General features: G+C 43.0%; 1 protein-coding gene across 1 annotated transcript in view; it reads right to left on the reverse strand.

Moving 5' to 3' along the window:
• LOC140736375 (piezo-type mechanosensitive ion channel component 2) overlaps positions 1-20,615 on the reverse strand; it is a 232,857-nt gene that overhangs the window by 34,128 nt on the left and 178,114 nt on the right. The window contains exons 35-38 of the mRNA XM_073062358.1: positions 16,141-16,303; positions 14,881-15,013; positions 8,917-9,064; positions 566-780 (exon numbers count right to left, since the gene is read on the reverse strand). Of these exons, the coding sequence (XP_072918459.1) occupies positions 566-780; positions 8,917-9,064; positions 14,881-15,013; positions 16,141-16,303 (659 nt within the window). The remainder of the gene's footprint in view (positions 1-565; positions 781-8,916; positions 9,065-14,880; positions 15,014-16,140; positions 16,304-20,615) is intronic.

Here is a 20,615-nt window from a genome sequence, read left to right on the forward strand (position 1 = left end):
CCTTGAACACTGATGGTCCTAACTGCTGGAACTCTCTACATTGTGACTGAACCTTCCTCAGACATACCATGGTGGCTCAGGATGGTGTCTCACATGTATGGGTTATGGGCAGTAAACCTCCACCTCCTGTCAAAGATTCCAGGATCATCAGAGAGAAGGGGAAATAAGGCAGGCTAATATAATGAAGAAAGCAGAAACTTTGAGGGTTTAGTGAGTTGGGGGCTAGCAGACCTCTCTTTGAACTGCATGTGAAGAGGGTGCAGTTAGAACAAGATCCCCTGCTGTGGTCCTTCATAGTTTCTACATTGCTGCAAGAGAAAAGTTTCTATTAACTTGTTCTGGTCCAGCTCTTCACCTTCTCCCACTGTCCCAGAGACACTCAGGCTGAGGATGGGTTTGCATGTCCCCACACTCCAACACCAAGCTGGAGCAGACTCTAGGCAGCTTTGAGATGGGCAATGACGGCAGCTTCGCTATTCCCTGCGTGTCAGTGCAAACAAATAAATGGCTGTCTTTAACCAACCACAATGGAGCAAAGATGATGGCTTGCGATTGCTTATGTCACCTCTCCGTTATCCCAGGGAGAATAAAGAACATCCAGAAGTGGATTCCAAGCACCAGAACGACCTGAAAGACTACTTTCCCTAGGACGGTCTTGCGGAGGTAGAGAGCACGGTCGACCACCATGCTGGCAAACTGGACCAGCACCATCACCAGGAAGACATGGGGCACGTGGTCCTCTGAGATGGACTCTGTGATGTCGGCCACAGCCGTGTGTTTCTGTCGGAGGAGCAGGAGACAAGCTGGTTATGGACAACAGTGAAATTGTAAAACAAAATCAGAAAGGCACAAAGACTTAATGAGAAAATAACACTTACAAGTAAATGAAGTAAAGGCCTAAATACAGAACAGAACAGCGTATCAACAGCCCAATTGGCCCATTGTGCTGATCTAATTAAGTTAGTAATTAAATGCCTAACTGAACCAATCCCTTTTGCCAACACAATGTCCGACTTCGCACATTCATCCAGATTCAGATTCATTTATTTATCACATACAGTGAAATGTGTCATCTGTATTAACGACCAATGTGACCTAGGGATGTGCTGGGTTGAGTATTTCATGCCCCTATTTGAAAGCAGTTTAAACACATTTATCATACTTGCCTCCATCACCACCATGGGCTGCACATTTGAGGCACCCAGTACTCTCTGTGTAAAGAAAATTGTCCTGCACATCTCCCTTGACATCTCACCTTAAATGCATGCCCTCTAAAATTAGAGACTTTGAATCTGGGAAAAGGATACCCACTTTGAGTGGGAGAACTAGAGAGGGAGAGAGAGAGAGAGAATGAGTGTGTCTGTGAGAAGGAAAACGAGACAGGAGGGAGACAGAAAGGAAGAGAGAATTAAAGTATGGTTTGACCACCACAAATCCAGAATGATTGGGACCTGTGCTGTGCCAGATTAGTGATTTTTGCTGAATCACGGGTGGTTAGGTTGGGATTAAATAAATAAACACCTCTAACCCACTTGTTGATCACCTCAGCCTTGGACAATAAAGAGAAAAAAGAAATGACAAATGAAAAGCAATCCTTTCACAAATTACTGAACTGGTCTGCCAGAGTCAACTGCACTCAGTTGCCGCTTTGTAAACAGGGAATGATATTTAGCCTCCAAAGAGCATAGTATGCCATTGTCCAGGGGTTGAAACAATGATGTATGGTTAAGTGGCAGGTAGACACCGCAAACGTGATTCTTTACCGAGAGTTCTGCTTTTGGATGAGCAGAACAGTTATCTAAAATCAGCATCATTTTACAATTTTTGTCCAGACCAACAGTGTCATAGCGAGGTCTCGCTTCTGGAACAAAGGTATGTTCAAATCATTCCAATGTAATGTCAGTTGTAATCCATCCTTTTTTTGTTGGCTCGGTAAATTACTGGAAACTGCTTCATACCTTTGAAAGCTCTGGCATGAAAGCTTTTGCCAATGTCTGACAACTTATACCTGTGGGTTCCTGTAGCATTAGAGCAGCCCAACACAGTGACATGATCTTCTGATGCTTTATAGCTTGTTGGTGATTCTGTATCCTCTGTAGTCTATGCTTGTCTTGGAGTACAATGACAACATAAGGTGGTTTCGTCCACATTGTAGACGTGCTCAGGACTTAAATTTTCATCAGAAACCAACTTGGCAAACTCATCAATAAACTCAGCAGCTGTCCCTTGTCTGCCACACTCTGCACAAAATTCTATGCCACGTCGTTGCTTGAAACACTGAAGCCACCCTTCGCTGTAATCACACTCATAAAGCCCTAGGTCTTCATGAAATAATTCCGCTCATTCCTTCACCATCTCCCTTGACAGCTCTACACCTTCACTGATGTGGAATTTAAATCACTTTATGAGAACTCTATCTAGTTATGAACATCTTCCCTCTTTCATTGTGTTCCTTATGCATATCTGTTTTTTGATTCACTGTCAGCAAAGAACTGGAGCAACTTTTTTTTGTTTCTTTGTATCATAAATAGTGGAAGAGCCAATGATATACAAGTCACATATGCTTTAGACAAATACACCTCTGCTGAGTTTTTTCGGAACTTTCACCTTATCTGTGTAGATAACGTATGGTGTTTGCACTTTACACCATGAGAAGCACTTCCTCCTTTCAATGAAGACATGCCTGGAGGTTATGCACAGGTTATAAAAATAACTGCAGAACAACTGCAAGGACTTGCTTCTTTTAAAGACTGTGCCAACAGCTGATTCTGCTAATGGTGCCACCAAAACAGTGATGATGCGGGAAATTCAAAATTAGGCTGCTGAAAATTATGTCTGAACCAGCAGTGGAACCTGATTCGAGGTAGTCGACCTGTATAAGAGTGAGCACTAGAATGAAAATATTACAGTAAACTGTTCCAGATCTTTAAAAAAAGATTAGATCAGTGGATCAGGTTAAAATGACACAGGCATTAAAAAAAGAGAGCGGTCAACAAAGTGGTGGTCGCAGGAGGCAAAGGTGTGGCTATGGGACTGCTTCAAGTCTGGGCCATGTTCAAGGACTCATCAGAGGATCTGAACAAATACGCCACTGTTGTCACAGACTTTATAAAGTTAGTCGTGGATGAGAGCGTCCCCACAAAATCATTTGGAGTCTTCCCCAACCAGAAGCCCTGATGAACCAAGAGACCCGCTATCAACTAAGGATCAGATCAGCGGCATTTAGGCCTGTTGACCAAGTAAAGTACAAGAGATCCAGGTACGACTTCTGGGGAGCCTTTTCACATGTGAAGTGGCAACTCACAGAATCACAGAACGTTGCTCGATAAGGCTTCAATGTTATCACCTTCTACAAAGTAAAACCAAGTGACATATGTGACAACAAGTTTTCACTCCCCAGATGAGCTCATTGCCTTTTATGCTTGCTTTGACCGACAGAACATGGAGACACCTTCTCAAGCTCACACAGCCCCTGATGACCGTGTGATTTCTGTCTTTGAGGCCAATGTGAGAGCGTCCTTTGGAAGGGTGAACTCACGGAAAGCATGGGGTATCTTTCCAGATGGGATATCCGGCCGAGTACTGAAGACTTGTGCTGATCAGCTGGTTGGAGTGCTCATTGAGAACTTTAACCTCCCGCTTTGGCAGTCTAATATACCCACCTGGTTCAAACAGCATTCAATTACACTGGTGCTCAAGGACAGTCCATCTAAGAGAGGGAAAACTCTGCTTTTAAACCTCCGCTGCCTTGTGACCATACCCACTCATGGGAAAGGCTTCAGGAATAAACCCTGAGGACAAATCCGGAGCTGGAGTCCCTAAGGCAGTCCGACGTTGCCTTCAACCTCGTTCTGGCAACTCCTGTGATGTCACTGGTGCCAAGCAGTATCGACCCTTGCCCTTCCTTTGGACAGCATCGGTGTCGTGGAGAGGGGAGACTTGCAATATGGGCAACAGCCTGTCTTCCATACAACCCTGCCCAGGCTTGCGCCCTGGAGAGGACACTCCAGTAGACTTTCCAGGTGCAGATCCATGGTCTCGCAAGACTAACGGATGCCACCAAGAAGGACGTGGTAACCTTCCTCAATGACTATCATTCATCCACAGTAATGAAGTGCTTTGAAAGATTGGTGAAGAAACGTGTCAACTCCTGCCTAAGAAGTGATTTGGATCTACTCCTGTTTATCTACCTTCACAACAGGTCAACAGTAGATGCTATTTCATTGGCTCTTCTCTCAGTCCTGGAACATCTGGACAGCAAAGACCCATAAGTCAGGATGCTCTTCATTGACTACAACTCGGTATTCAATGCTACCATCCCCTCAAAACTCATCAATAAATTCCAAGCTTTAGGCCTTACTTGGATCCTTGATTTCCTCACTTGCAGACCCCAATCAGTTTGGATTGGCAACAAAGTCTCCTGCACAATCAACATCAGCACAGGTGAACCACAAGACTGTGCTCACTTTATACTCCAGAAGAAACCAGGGATTCATGAGACAGTTCTTATTGGGAAGTCAAAGGTGGAGAAAGTCAGCAACTTTAAATTCCTTGGCATTATGATTTCAGAGAATCTGTCCTGGTCCTAGCATGTAAATGCCATTTAGAAGAAAGCATGGCAGTGCCTCTACTTTCTTATAAATTTGTGAAGATTCAGCATGTCATGCAAAACTTTAATAGATGTGCAGTGGACAGTATACTGACTGGTTTGCATCATGGCCTGGTATGGAAACACCAAAGTCCTTGAATGGAAAAGCCTACAAAAAGTAGTGGATACAGCCCAGTCCATTACAGGTAAGCCTCTTCCCATCATTGAGTGGTGAGGTGTTGTAGGAAAGTAGCATCCATTGTCAAGGACCCCCACAGTCTAGGCCATGCTCTCTTCTCATTGCTGCCATCAGGAAGGAGGAACAGGAGCCTCTGGACCCACACTATCAGATTCAGGAACAGTTATTACCCCTCAACCATCAGGTTCTTGAACCAGAGGGGATAACTTCACTCACCCCATCACTGAACTGTTCCCACAGCCTATGGACTCACTTTCAAGGACTCTTCATCTCATGTTCTCGATATTTATTGCTTAATTATTTATTATTAATATTATTTTTGTATTTGCACAGTATGTTGTCTTTGCACATTGGTTGTTTGTCAATCTTGTTGATGGTTTTCCATTGATTCTATGCTTTTACTGTGAATGTCCCAAGACAATGAATCTCAGAGTTGTATATGGTGATATATATGTACCTGGATAATAAATTTACTTGTTTTGGAACCCTGCAGTCACATTTTCTCTATGGGTAAAGGTGTAGCTGTGGAGGACTGAACTACTGAAACATCTCTGATGTTCTACAGCTGTTTAAAAAGGCTGATAGAACAAATAACTACAGATCAGTCAATGGGTAACTTCTGGAAAAAAATTCCTGAAGAAATCAGCAGTTACACAGCCACATACCAATCTCAAGCAGTGAACGTGGTTACGCCAAAGGAAGGTTGTGTCTGACTGAATTTTTTGAAGAAATAAGGAAGGCCGATGAAGGCTGAGTATTTGATGGTACCTACATAGGATTTTAAGATATTGACAAGGTTGCACACATCAGATTGTCAAACAACGGATCACAGGACACCATGGACATTGGTAAGTTGAAACTGTTTCAGGGGCAGAAAGTAGAGGGTGATGGTCGACAGGTATTTTTGTCACTTGGGTTATATGCAGTAGGCTTCCACAGGGCAAGGGATGAGGTTTGTTGCTTTTTGGGGTACTTTTTGATGATCTGGATGAACATGGAGAACAGGATCAATAAACACCCAGTTAACTCCAATGTTGGCAGAATGGGTACCAAGAGGAAGGGAGTTCTAAACTGAAAACATCAATGGACTGCACAAGTGACAAATCAAGCTAAACACAGAGAAATCGGAAATGGTTTCGGGAAGACCAAACAAGGTAAGAGAAGGACTAATGCAATAGGAAGGACTAAATGGGTGGACAGCCTCAGATCCCTGAATGTAACGGAGCAGGTACGACCGATGGTTAAAGAGATACATGATAGTTGCTTTTATAAACTGCGGATTAGAATTCTCTGCATATTTTTTCCGCATCTTTACTTCCCCCAAACTCTCCACTTTCCGTAGCAATCACTCCCTTCGTGATTCCCCTGTCCATTTGCCTACCCACTAATGCACTATCCCTGCAAATGACAGAATGCTATACCTGCCCATTCACCTCCTCCCTCATCTCCATTCAGGGCCCCGAAGAGTCCTTCCATGTGAGGTAACATTTCTCCTGTGAATCTGTTGGCATCATCTCTTGTATCCAGGGCTCCCGATTCAGCCTCCTCTACATTGGTGAGACCCGACATAAATTGGGGGCCACTTTGGTGGGCATCTCCTTCCCATTTGCCAAAAGCAGAATTTCCCAGTGTCCAACCATTTTAATTATGACCCCTATTCCCATTACAACATGTCGGTCCACTGTCTGCTCTTCTGCCAAGATGAGGCCACTCCCAGGTTGAAGGAGCAACACCTCATATTCCGTCTAAGTAGCCTCCAATCTGATAGCATGAACATAGACTTCTCCTTATTGTAAATTTTTTCCTCTTTTTTTCTCTACCTTTCCTCACCCCTCTTCTTCCATCCCCACTCAGGCCTTTTAGTTCTTCTCCTCACCTGCCTATCACCTCCCTTGATGCCCCTGTCTCCTGTAGTCCAATTTCCTCTCTTACAAGATTCCTTCTTCTCCAGCCCTTTAACTTTCCCACCCACCTGGTTTCATCTGTCACCTTTTAGCTATCCTTCTTCCCCCTCCCTCACCTTTTTATTCTGGCATCTTCTCCCTTCCTTTCCAGTCCTGATGAGGGGTCTTTGCCCGAAACGTTGACTGTTTATTCATTTTCATAGATGCCACCTGACCTTGGAGTTCCTCCAGCATTTTGTGTGTGTATTGCTGGTGATTAGAATGTAATTTGAAAACAGGATGACCGTGTGGGAACTGTGTAAAATTATTAGACAGTTATGGAAGGTTATGACAGCAACGAAGGTGCAGTGTCTACCAAACTGGTACCAAACTTGAGAAAGTTGGTTACAAGAAGAGATTAGCCATGCCAGAGTTGTGTGCTTTGGAACAAGAAAGACTGGGTAGAGGTGGATTTATTCTTGTAAAATGATGAGAGGCTTAGATTGGAATGAAGTATTCCCTCTGCTGAGAGGTCTATAACCTGTGAGCATTGATACAAGGTGGTGGTCAAAAGTTTTAAAGGGGATTGGGGAATTCAATTTGTGCTGGGTGTGGGGTTTGAGGTGATGGTGGTGAAACCCACTTCATGTTTAATGAGCTACCCGAACAGGTACCTGAAATGCTGTAACTGTAGGGCTATGAGCCAGGGCTGGGAAGAGAAATCAACCAAACAGGTTTCTGCTTGTCTGACATCAACACAGTGCAACAGATTTCTGTGGATCTATGACACAAAGTCTCGCTGACCAAGGGAACTACTTCTGAAGAAGTTTACGAGTATTCTCTATCCTGAGCTCAGTTGTGGTGTCTCGGTCAACCATTACCCCCCACTCCAAACCTAATGGAGTTATGATTTATTTGGTAAACAAATTGAACTGTTTACCTTATCCCATGTTTCATTCTCTTTCCAAACATTTTATAATGATGCAAAATGAGGCCATTCATGCCATTAAGTCAATGCTGGCACTAAGAGCAACACAGCCTCCCTTCTATGGACTCTGTCTACGTTTGCTGCCTCAGTAATGCAGCCAATATAATTAAAGACCCCACCCACGCACAATATTCTCTCTTCTCCCTTCTCCCATAAGGTACAAAAGCCTGAGAGCATGTGCCACCAGGCTCAAGGACACCTTCTACCCCGATATTATAAGATGACTAAATGGTTTCCTGGTATAAGATAGACTCTTGACCTCACTATTGACCTTGTTACGACCGTGCACATTATTGTTTCCCTGCACTGCCCCTTACACTTTATTCTGCATTCTTATCGGTCCGCCTTGTTCTATCTCAGTGCACTGTGTAATGATCCGATCTGTATGAACAATAATGCAAGACAAGCTTTTCATTGTATCTTGGTACATGTGACAATAAGGAACCAGACCTTTTCATGCTCCCATACATGCCCATTAACCGACGCTCCCTTACACCCAGTCCCGTGATTCACCTGCTAGGCATCTGGGATCATTTAGAGTGGCAAATTAACCTACTAAGCTGCATGTCCTCAGGATGGAGGAGGAGACCAGGGCTCCTGGGAGAAAGCCGGGCAATCACAAGGAAAAGGTGCAAGCTCCACTCAGACTGTAGTGGAGCTCTGGTTGTCGAGAGTCATAAGGCAGCTGTTATACAGCACTGTGCTACCACATGACTCAGTCCCCACTGAGTCTGCAGCTCACAGTGAATCACTGGAATGGGAATTGGTCTATTGTTACCACACGTACTGAGATACTGTGAAGAGCTTGCCCTGCACCCTGTTCATAGGCACTAGAGATTCTGCAGATGCTGGAAATCCTGAGCAGCACACACAAATTGCTGGCAGAATCAGCGGGAGGAAATATACAGTTGACATTTTGGGGAGAGAACTTGGGTTTTGTGTCTGTTGCCTGTATACTGTTTACACTGGGCATTGAGATAGAGCAAGGCAAAGCAATAACAAGGCAGAATAAAGTGTAACAGCCACAGAGAAAGTGCAAGTTAGACTGTGAGGTCAGGAGTTCCTCTAGGGAACTATTTAATAGTCGTATAACAGAAGCTGTCCTTTAGTCTGGTGGTCAGTGTATCTTCTGGGAGGTGAGAAGAGAGAAGGTCTGGGGTGGGGGCATCTTTGATTATGCCGCCTGCTTCACTGAGGCAGAAACACACAAAGGTTTTAGCTGGTAAATGCAACTGTAGGAGCAGATTCCTTTACTTACTCCAAATGCCCAGTATCCAAAAACAATGATGGTGAAGTTAATGACGTCAATCAGAAACATTAGAGCGTAGACATCACACACAGCGTTATACTCCGGATGGATGATGTTGTAGAAAAATTGCTTCACAGGCAGGAAGATCTGAAGAGCTCTGCAGAATGAAAGACTTTGGAATCAATATTTCACACACGTGCTTTGATGGAAATTCTGTTCACATGCATCTTACTAACATGAGCAAACTCTCACTACCGTTGCACAGTACAGTTCTCCCTCTACCCAGATAGGTTAACACTTCAAACAGCAATAGGAACAGAAAGACCCAGCCCTGTCCACTCAGTCAATGTTGCAATGTTACTCATTTGGCAAGCTATGACCCATTTTTGTTTCCACACAGAATGGAACACAGAACAGTAGAGCACTGTATGGACCCTATTCCAAGATCCCTCCTGCACAGCCTCTGCTCAACTTCAAAGTATGTCCTCTTGTATTAGCCAGTGTTGCTCTGGGAGCACTGGTTGTCCACTCTGTCTCTGCCTCTTATAATAGTCATAAAATAGTACAGCAAGAAACAGGCCCTTTGACCCATCTAGCCCGTGCCAAACCATTTAAGCTGCCTACTCCCATTGACCTGCACCAGGGGCATAGCCCTCCATACCCCTACCATCCATATACCTATCCAAACTTCTTTTAAACCTTGAAATCAAGCTCGCATGGACCACTTGCACTGGCAGCTCAATCCAATCTCTCATGATTCTCATGATTGAAGAAGTTTCCCCTCATGTTCCCCTTGAATTTTTCACCTTTCACCCTTAATCCATGACCTCCAGTTGTGATCCCACCCGACCTCAGTGGAAAAAGCCTGCTTGCATTTATCCTATTTATACCCCTCATAATTTTGCATACCTCTGTCAAATCTCCCCTCAATCTTCTAAATTCCAAGGAAGACTGGAATATGTCCTAACCTATTCAATCTTTCCTTATACCTCAGGTCCTCTAGCCCTGGAAACATCCTTGTAAATTTTCTCTGTACTCTTTCAATTTAATTTACATCTTTCCTGTAGGTACTGTAGGTGATCAAAACTGCACACAATACTCCATATTAGGCCTCACCAATGTCTTATATAACTTCAAAATAACTTCCTATCTCTGGTACTCAGTACATTGATTTATGAAGGCCAATGTGCCAAAAGCTTTCTTTACAACACTATCTACTTATGCCACCACTTTCAATGAATTATGAATTCAGATCTGAGTGCCCTACCGTCCATTGTGTAAGACTGGTCCTACTGCTCTGCAGCACCTTGCACCTGTCTGCATTAAATTCCATCTGTCCCTTTTCAGGCCATTTTTCCAGCTGGCCCAGATCCCACCGCTAGCTCTGATAGTCTTCCTCACTGTTCATTACACCTCCTATCTTGGTGTCACCCAAGAATTTTCTGATCCAGTTAACCACATTATCATCCAGATCACTGAGATGGATGACAAACAGCAACAGATTATTGGTAGCTCCACTGTCACGTACTCGAAGAGTGACAGCATCAAAAACAGCAGCAGGTCTTTCTTTTTTCCAATTTAGTGGAACCAGGCCCAACGTGTGACTTCATTCTATACACTTGTCGTTGTCCCTTTTCCTTTGACCCCTTGATAAACCAAAACCAATAGTCTTATGTTAAAAATAAATATGTTGCAATCAGCTGCTGATGGGAGATGGAACTCTAAGCTTGCAACTCCCTTTATGTATGGAAGCATGTACTAACAACTACCCTAAAATGGCTTTGACTCTAAATTTAGCTCTACCTAGTGCCAGACCTCAGCAGGAAGAGCTTCTTTCTGCCTGGTCTCAATACCTTCAAACTAATCATCTCAACATTCTAAGTTTCAGAGAACATGGTCTTTGCTCATACAACCATTGATTATTAAATGAGGCCAAGAATTATTCCGGTAAATCTGCTGTGCAATAAATCCAAACCCAATGTAAGCTTCCTAAGGCGTAGTTCCTGAATCCTCTCACAGGCATCCAGATATGACTATCCAGTCTTGTTTGGCTGAAACACAATTTCTAACCTTCGTATTTTAACCACCACCCTTTTACTAAACCTTTGGTCTGCTCCCACATAAATGAACCCCAAAATTTCTATTAACCTTGTTTGCTTCTGGCTTTTTACTTTTTCAAATTCATATATGGATTCATTATTTTTAGGCCACTGTGGAAGCCACAATATTGCTTGTTGTGGAATCTATTTGCTACTGATTTATACATTCATAGTCTAGAAATTAGATTGCACATTGCAATTAGATTTAATTTCAGTAAAAGAAAGAAATGGAAAGGAAGATCAGGGACTAGCATTGTTAATAATTCTCCTTGCTAATCATTTATGCAAATGCCACAGGGAACCCTAGACATTTATGGAATGTTCATCTATATTCAGGATTTTCACAGGTAGTTTCCTCTTATAAAACAGACCTTCACTATACCTCTGAGCCCTACATCAGCACACCTTTTAACAGGGTGAACTTCATCATCAATTCCTTTACAAAGAGGTAGCTCCAAGTGATAGGAAATGGTCTACAGTTTCCAGGGTCTCACTGTGGCCATTCTGAATGGGATTGGTGTTGCATAGTGGGGGACAGGTCCATTGCAGACCCCTGTATTATGAATATTAAATGCAAAGACCACCTTTATTCAAATGAAAGAGTCAACATTGAGTTGGATCCCTGTCCAAAAGTGCATGTACAGAAGCTGACAGACTGAAGTTGGGGACATTCTGAAATGAAGTGGCTATTGATCACAGGTAACGAACCTTTATAAGAGGGGCCCAAACTGGCGATAAGCTTCTAAAAATAATTCTCACATGCCATGGTAATTGTGAGCACAGATTATCATTTATTAATGAATTAGTAACAATAAATCGGGATTTTTAAGGAAATAAGATGGGTCCTGTAGCTTATATTATATATAATCAAGAAAGATTGAAATAGGTGTAGCATTTTAGAAAACCTGTTCAAAAAATAATATTAATCTTTTAAAAAGAAATTTGAAAGATAGCGTCATTTCTAAAGTGTAATGTTTTTGCACCTTATATGGAACAAGGAATGTGAATGTGGAATTATAAGCTTTGGGGTACATTGATAGAAGACCAAGGAAAGGAAAAGAAAAGCTTTCTGTGAGACTTTTATTGCTGCACTAACAATGAAAAATACTTGATATATATTCTTGTATTGGAGGGGTATGTGAGTAGCACTAGTTTCAGCAAGGTCCCCACTCTTATAATTAGACTTGACCAAATTCATCACTGAAACAATGACTCAAATGATTATGTAAGGAAAGTACTGTTAATATTGCCCATTGCAACATTTTTCAAACAGTTAAATACTTCAGGAATGGAATTCCAGAGTTTCAGACCTCATTGTTTGGATTTTTATGTTTTGATCCTGTCATTAACCAATCTCTTTCAATACTTTCTTGTTCATCTTTCAAGACCATCACTAAACCTCCTTATATACTAAGCAATGAAATCCCATCAGTGGATGTCAAAACTGATTGACAACACCTTCTTTACCAATCATGCTAGATGCACCAAAAGTTGTCAAGGAAACTATTTTGAAAGGTTAATTTGTAAAAGTATTCAGCCCCCAATCATTTGTTCACATAAATAAGTGTTACAACCAGGGATTTTGATCAATTGAGCAGAGAACTTTTATTTGTGAATCACATACTTCTTTTTTCACAGTAGAACCCCAAAACAGGGAAAATTGTAAAGCATGAAAAACTAAAAATTCAAACACCGAAATGTCAGCAGTTCAAAAGTATTCATTCCCCTTTGTTCAGTATTCAGTTGAACCACTTCTCACAGCTATTACAGCCAGTGTTCTTTTTGAATAAGTCTCTGTTAGCTTTGCACAATGTGATGGAGCAAGATTTGCCCATCCCTCCTTGCAAAACTGCTCAAGCTGTGACATATCAGTTGGGGAGCAGTGGTGGGCAGCTAACCTGAAGTCTTGCCAGAGATGTTTGATCGGGTTAAGGTCAGGACTCTGACTGGGCCACACAAGGACATCGATTTTCTTCATTTGAAGCCACTCCATGGTTGCTCTGGCAGTGTGCTTTGGGTTGCTGTTCTGCTGAAAGACTAACTTCCCCACTTTAAGCTTTCTGGCAGAGAGTAGTAGATTTTTAATCCAAGATCTCTCTGTATTCACCATCGTTCATCTTCCCATCAATCCTGATCACATTTCCAGTCTCTGCTGCTGAAAAACATCCCCATAGCATAATGCTACCTCCACCATACTTTACAGTAGGGATGGTGTTACCTGGCAGTATTAGATTTACGCCACACGCACCGCTTAGAGTCAAGGTCAAAATGTTCCACTTCAGTCTCATCCGACCACAAGACTTTCTTCCCATCTTTACAGTATCTTCTAAGTGACACTTTGCACAGTCTTTATGGGCAAGGGGATATACTTCGTTTTCAGCCAGGGCTTTTTCCTTGCCACTCAGCCATAAACACCCTTTTTATGCAAGGTCTTAGAGATAGTGGAACCACAAACTTCATCTCCAGTTGCAGCCACTGTCTTCTGTAGCTCGCTCAGTGACTGTTGACATCACAGTAGCCTCTCTTACAAGTTTCATTCTTCTCCAGTGACTACATTTAGAGAAGTGGCCTGACCGAGGCAGTGTGGGGTTTCATACTTTTTCTACTTTTCCCACAATGGACTGCACTGAGCTTCGAGGTATGTTCAGTGCCTTTGAGATGGTCTTCTATCATTCCCCAAATTTGTGCTTCTCCATTATTTCCCTGACTTGTTTTGCATGCTTTTTTGTCCTCATTTTGGTTTGGTGCGTTGAAAATCTACCATACCATTGGACCTTACAGAGAGTGGGGGTATTTATTCTGATGAATTCATTGAAACAGGTGATCCTCCAATTTTCAACATAAACAAATTGGATGAGTTGGCACCTGAGATTACAAAGGGGATGAATACTCTATCAGCCTCAAAATTTTGGTTTTTAATTTTTAGTAAATTGTAGACGGGTTTTGGAATTTTTCCTTTGATTTAACATGATGTACAATCCAACTTCAAATGAGACAGTAAAATGTGAAATTAGTTGTGGAGACTGAATATTTTTTCAAGACACGGTATTTCAACCCAACATTGTTACCTGAACAATGGTGTGTTCAGGTAATGTTCCCAAGTTAACCAGTTCTTTGCATATTTTATCATTCCTGTGAAATCAGGCAATAATGGCTAGTCTTGCTGATAATGCTCTCAAGCCAAATGGAAAGAAATTCACATGAACTAACATTTTTTGTTAGTTGTTCTGCAATTTTGGTTTTGATCATTAATATTCTTTCTTTTACTGTTAATGCTCACTGGCAAATCCTTAAAGCACTGATTTTTTTTTCATTTTCTGGAAAAATGTCAAATAGGAAAGGAACACAATCTAGCCGTGATTCTGTAACATATTCCCCATCACTAAGTGATTTTCCATGTTGAACCATCATATTTGAAACCTCAAAACAAGCAGCAACTACGTTTGAACTTAGTGAAGTAAATATTATCAAAATATTTGACTGCGTTCTTCGCTGCTGATTTCTTGAGAAATGTGTTTGTTCTCGCTCACTTGTATCGCAAAGCACGATGAACAATTTCATTAAATCACTTTATGGGGGACGTCCCCCACATCAATGTTTTTGGGGGATGCATAAGATGCATAATACTTTCTCACTCTTTTTAATCATGCCAAATCTTTCGCTCTATCACTCTTGAAAGTTAACAGAGGACATCTCCAGATCCAATAAATGGAATCAGGTCATTGCAACTTAGCCCCTTCATTCTCATCAGCTCCCTTAATATCCCTCACACATTGAAAAGCCAGTTTGTAGTCTCAGAGCGTGTGTGCACACTTCGAGCTAGGGCAGACTCTCGAACTACCGTTCATATCAGAAACCAGCAGGATATGCTTACAGGATGATGATGTACTGTTTCACTCTCCGCCCTTTCTCCCTTATCCATTCCTTGATGGTTTCTCTTAACCCACTGCACGACCTTGGTTGTCGCCTTTTCTTCTTTTTCGATCGCTTTGAAATTTTTGTTCTGTCTGAAGAGAAACATGTCAGTGACTCATTTCCACAGTAATGAATATTCCACCAGTTCACTCTACAACACTATCCCATCCTACTCGTGCAGGGGTTTGGCCACATTTGGTATTGCCTGTCTCTTCAATTAGTCACAGCTGGCCCTGTTCAGCTCAAACACTCTCCTGAACCTGCACTGTCATTTGCCATCACCAAGGCCAATATGTACCTGATTAAATCCAGGAGTCATTGCCTCAAGCTCTGGGACTGAGAACTGAGAGGCTCTAGATTTTCAGCTCACTCCAATTCAGAGGCTGTGGATGCTTTGCCATGGTGTAAGATCAAGTTTGAGATCAATAGGGAAATGAGGGATACAGGGATCGGGCCAGAAAGTGGATGTAGTATCAGGTCACACATGACATGGAGAGTGTCTGGTCTGCACTCTCTCCCATTCTTCAGTGCTTACACGTTTCAACCCTATCAGTGGCCTTTAATCACTGTTGCTTGATCTCCAAAATATATCCCTGAAAGCTTCCTTTATCCCGGAATTATCCAAATTAATTCACAATTCATGAATTGTTTTCAAGGTGCAGTCAGTGTTAGAATGTAGGAAAATACAACCTCTAACTGAAGCACAGCAGAAGTTCATGACCAGCAACTGACCAGAACGAGCAATGAATCTACTTTAACAGGTGGGCCAAGGGAGGGGTTTTGACTCGGCTCTGGGAAGGGCCTGAGTTCAAGTGAATGATTGTGGATGGCTGTACGTGCGTGTGGAGTGACAAGGGGCCTGTTGAGGGAGAGACTGAGCTGTGTGAGTGACAGACCGAGTGTCCAAACTGGGCTGAGCAGGCCAGTGAAGTCAATGAGCAAAGTGTGAGGGAGTGAGGGATGTGGAGGTGACAGGGATTGGGTTACAGATGAGTGATTGTGTGTGCAGGCTGTGAGGGGAAAGGGGGAATGGGGAGGGAAGGAGTGTGGGGTGAGGAAGAAGGAAGGGAGAGGATGGGGGGAAATGAGGAGGGAAGGAGGGAGAGGAAAAAGGAGGTTTTTTTCTGATAGGTCTTACTGGGTTGCTAGTGTAGAGAGAACACAGAGAGAGGGCTCCTGGATTGATCTGTCCTTCCTTTGTCCAAACTCATTTTCTCACCTCCCCTGTCCAGTCGTCTTGACAAGCGTCTGGAAGCGCCTTTCCTCCCTGTGGCCCTCGCCCTGTCCTCTGTGCTCTCAGTGCAGCCGTTCTCTTCCTTCGCTTCTCCTTTGCCTTGTTTCTGCTCCTTCTGCGAATCATTGGAATCCCACAATCCGTGACGCTGTCAGAGAACAAAGGAGATGGACCATCAGCAATCGAAGAGAAAGATCACCCTGTCCAGATCGTATCTGTTCAGTTGAAAAGTGACTATTTCCTCCAACCGAATCTCTGTGAAACAGAAGCACTAAACCCAAGCTGCTTCTCTACACACACAAAATGTTGGTGGAACTCAGCAGGCCAGGCAGCATCTATAGGGAGAAGCACTATTGACAGATAGATAGATAGATACTTTATTCATCCCCATGGGGAAATTCAACTTTTTTCCAATGTCCCATACACTTGTTGTAGCAAAACTAATTACATACAATACTTAACTCAGTAAAAAATATGATATGCATCTAAATCACTATCTCAAAAAGCATTAATAATAGCTTTTAAAAAGTTCTTAAGTCCTGGCGGTAGAATTGTAAAGCCTAATGGCATTGGGGAGTATTGACCTCTTCATCCTGTCTGAGGAGCATTGTATCGATAGTAACCTGTCGCTGAAACTGCTTCTCTGTCTCTGGATGGTGCTATGTAGAGGATGTTCAGAGTTATCCATAATTGACCGTAGCCTACTCAGCGCCCTTCGCTCAGCTACCGATGTTAAACTCTCCAGTACTTTGCCCACGACAGAGCCCGCCTTCCTTACCAGCTTATTAAGACATGAGGCGTCCCTCTTCTTAATGCTTCCTCCCCAACACACCACCACAAAGAAGAGGGCGCTCTCCACAACTGACCTATAGAACATCTTCAGCATCTCACTACAGACATTGAATGACGCCAACCTTCTTAGGAAGTACAGTCGACTCTGTGCCTTCCTGCACAAGGCATCTGTGTTGGCAGTCCAGTCTAGCTTCTCGTCTAACTGTACTCCCAGATACTTGTAGGTCTTAACCTGCTCCACACATTCTCCATTAATGATCACTGGCTCCATATGAGGCCTAGATCTCCTAAAGTCCACCACCATCTCCTTGGTCTTGGTGATATTGAGACGCAGGTCAGGACAGTCCTGACCAAGGGTCTCGGCCCGAAACGTCAACAGCGCTTCTTCCTATAGATGCTGCCTGGCCTGCTGAGTTCCACCTGCATTTTGTGTGTGTTGCTTGAATTTCCAGCATCTGCAGATTTCCTCGTGTCTGCTTCTCTACAACCTGCTGATCGCTGGAAGTAGAAATCAGCCCAAAATTATCAGTGAATGTGTTGCATAATCAAAGACTCCCACTAAGCCTGGACATTCTCTCCTTGCCCCCTCCCATCAGGCAGAGGATACAAAAGCCCAAAAGCTCACGTTACCAGCTGAAGGAGAGACTCCTCACTGCTGTCATGTGACAATTGAACAGGTCTCTTGTTCATCAGATGGACTCTTGACCTCATGATCTACTCATCACGGCCTTGTCTGCCTGCACTGCACTTTCTCTGTAACTGTAACACTTCATTCTGCTTTTTGTTATTATTTTCCTTTGTATGACCTCGATGTACTGATGTTATGTAGTGATCTGTTGGGAATGACATGCAAAGCAACATTTTTCACTATCTTGGAGCATGTGTCGACAGTAAACCAATTTAACAGATTCCATTACCTCACTAGTGCGCTGTTCGTATAGATACAAGGCGGGTGCGATGAACACAGTCTGCCTTATACACGCGAACTGAGAGTAGGAGTGGGTTACTCTGCCACTCAGACATGTACCATAAGATCATGGCCGTCTGGGGGTAACCGAGCCGCCACTTTTCGATCTATCCACGATAACCTTCATTTCCCTATGATAATAAATTTACTTTGATTTTGGCATTGAGAATTTATCTACATCTGCCTTAAAGATGTTCAAATATTATACAGTGCCTCCAGACCTTTGTGAGGAAGGATAAAGGAGTACAAGATGATAAGGGGCAGAGATCGAGTGGTCAGCCAGACACATCTTTCCAGGACGGAAATGGCTAATATGAGGAAGCATAATTTTCAGCTGATTGGAGGGAAGTAGAGGGGGGATGCCAAAGGTTAAATGTTTTTTTACACAGAGAGCAGTGGCTGCATGAAATGTAGTGGTAGTCAGATGTATTAGGGACATTTAAGAGACTCTTTACGGGTGACGTCATTGTCAAGAATGGCAGCTTAAGTCACTAGCTCCTCCGGAAAAACGTGTACTAAGCCCCGTTAACCCATCAAATATAGTATTTTTCAAAAAATATTTGAACTGAAGAGGGGCAAGAATGGGGAAAAAGAATGGAAATTAAAAAAGCGACACTGCGGAGCCTGCGTCCGAGAGGAGTACATTGAGTGGCTCTCCTACCCGACTGCGTGCTAGCGAGGCGGACGCTGGGCCTCGTTCAGGCGAAGCGGCAAATATGATTGAAATTCTAAAAGAGATAAGGGAGTTTCAGAAAGAAATAAAGCAGCAGCTCCGTGATATTAAGTCAGAGCTCGCCAGCGTCAATCAAAAACTAGCGGTGGCAGAGACTCGAATTGAGAAGGTGAAAGATTGTGTTCAAAACGTGGAACGGATACTGAGTAAGACAATAAAAATATTACATCACCAAGAAGGTAAACTGCTTGACCTGGAGGGAAGATCATGGCGGAAAAATATCAGAATTTACAATGTTCCCAGAGGAGCGGAAGGCTTGTCTATGATGGGGTTTGTCAGAAAGTTACTGCGGGACGCGCTGGATCTTCCCTCGGCTATGGAGCTGGAAGTCGAAAGAGTCCACCGCGCGTTAGTCCCGAAGTCTACCCAAGATAAGCCATGCTCAATAATAATTAAATTCCTTCGGTACAGCACAAAGGCAGAGATGCTACAAAGGGCCTGGGGTAAGAAGAGAGTGTTTTTAGACGATAAATTAATATATCTCGACCAAGATTACCTCCCACCCCTGTGGTTCTGCAGAAATGCAAAGAATACTCTGAAGTAAAGCGAGTACTAAAGCAAAAAAAGATTAGATTTCAAACTCCGTACCCTGCTAAACTTCGAGTGTTTTATGACGACGGGATGCGGTTGTACCAGACAGTGGAAGAGGCGACTACAGACATGAAGGCCAGAGGGTTGCCCGTCAGCGTGATCAAACCGAGGGAAAGCCTGGCAGAGGAATTATCCCGCTCCGCTTGGGAAATAGTGCGAGAATCGAGAAGGCAGGAGACGGGAGGAGGCCGAGAGAAATATATCAGAAAGAGACCGGGAATTTCCCAAAGACAGTCCTCACCCCCTCCAGAAGAGACATAAGGTTTGGATAACTTTTAAAATGTTGAGAAGCTAAACGGAAGCAAAAGTAGACGGTGATATACCTATCTCGAGAAATACTTATTGTAATGTGGATTTTATATTACCTAGTTGTTATTCTTTATTCACTCACTTACTCCTTTTTCCCCACCAAAATGAGAATATATATATGTGTGCATATATGTGTATGTATGTATGTGTGTGTGTGTATAGATATATATATATATATATATAGGAGGAGTACACAGGGGAATCTTAGATAGATAGATAGATAGATAGATAGATACTTTATTCATCCCCATGGGGAAATTCAACTTTTTTTCCAATGTCCCATATACTTGTTGTAGCAAAACTAATTACATACAATACTTAACTCAGTAAAAAATATGATATGCATCTAAATCACTATCTCAAAAAGCATTAATAATAGCTTTTAAAAAGTTCTTAAGTCCTGGCGGTAGAATTGTAAAGCCTAATGGCATTGGGGAGTATTGACCTCTTCATCCTGTCTGAGGAGCATTGTATCGATAGTAACCTGTCGCTGAAACTGCTTCTCTGTCTCTGGATGGTGCTATGTAGAGGATGTTCAGAGTTATCCATAATTGACCGTAGCCTACTCAGCGCCCTTCGCTCAGCTACCAATGTTAAACTCTCCAGTACTTTGCCCACGACAGAGCCCGCCTTCCTTACCAGCTTATTAAGACGTGAGGCGTCCCTCTTCTTAATGCTTCCTCCCCAACACCAAGGAGATGGTGGTGGACCTTAGGAGATCTAGGCCTCATATGGAGCCAGTGATCATTAATGGAGAATGTGTGGAGCAGGTTAAGACCTACAAGTATCTGGGAGTACAGTTAGACGAGAAGCTAGACTGGACTGCCAACACAGATGCCTTGTGCAGGAAGGCACAGAGTCGACTGTACTTCCTAAGAAGGTTGGCGTCATTCAATGTCTGTAGTGAGATCTGTGTAATGGATTTATTCACTGACTTTTATGAATACTGCAATGGGGGCCCTCAACTCACAAGTAGGAGGGGTTATCCCCCACAACTAGACATTTCCTCTAGCTCAACGCAGGGTCATCTGCTAGTGACCTCAGCCTTGGAATCATACGTTCGCTGCC

Source organism: Hemitrygon akajei, chromosome 11, assembly GCF_048418815.1.
Source record: "Hemitrygon akajei chromosome 11, sHemAka1.3, whole genome shotgun sequence".
NCBI lineage: Eukaryota > Metazoa > Chordata > Chondrichthyes > Myliobatiformes > Dasyatidae > Hemitrygon > Hemitrygon akajei.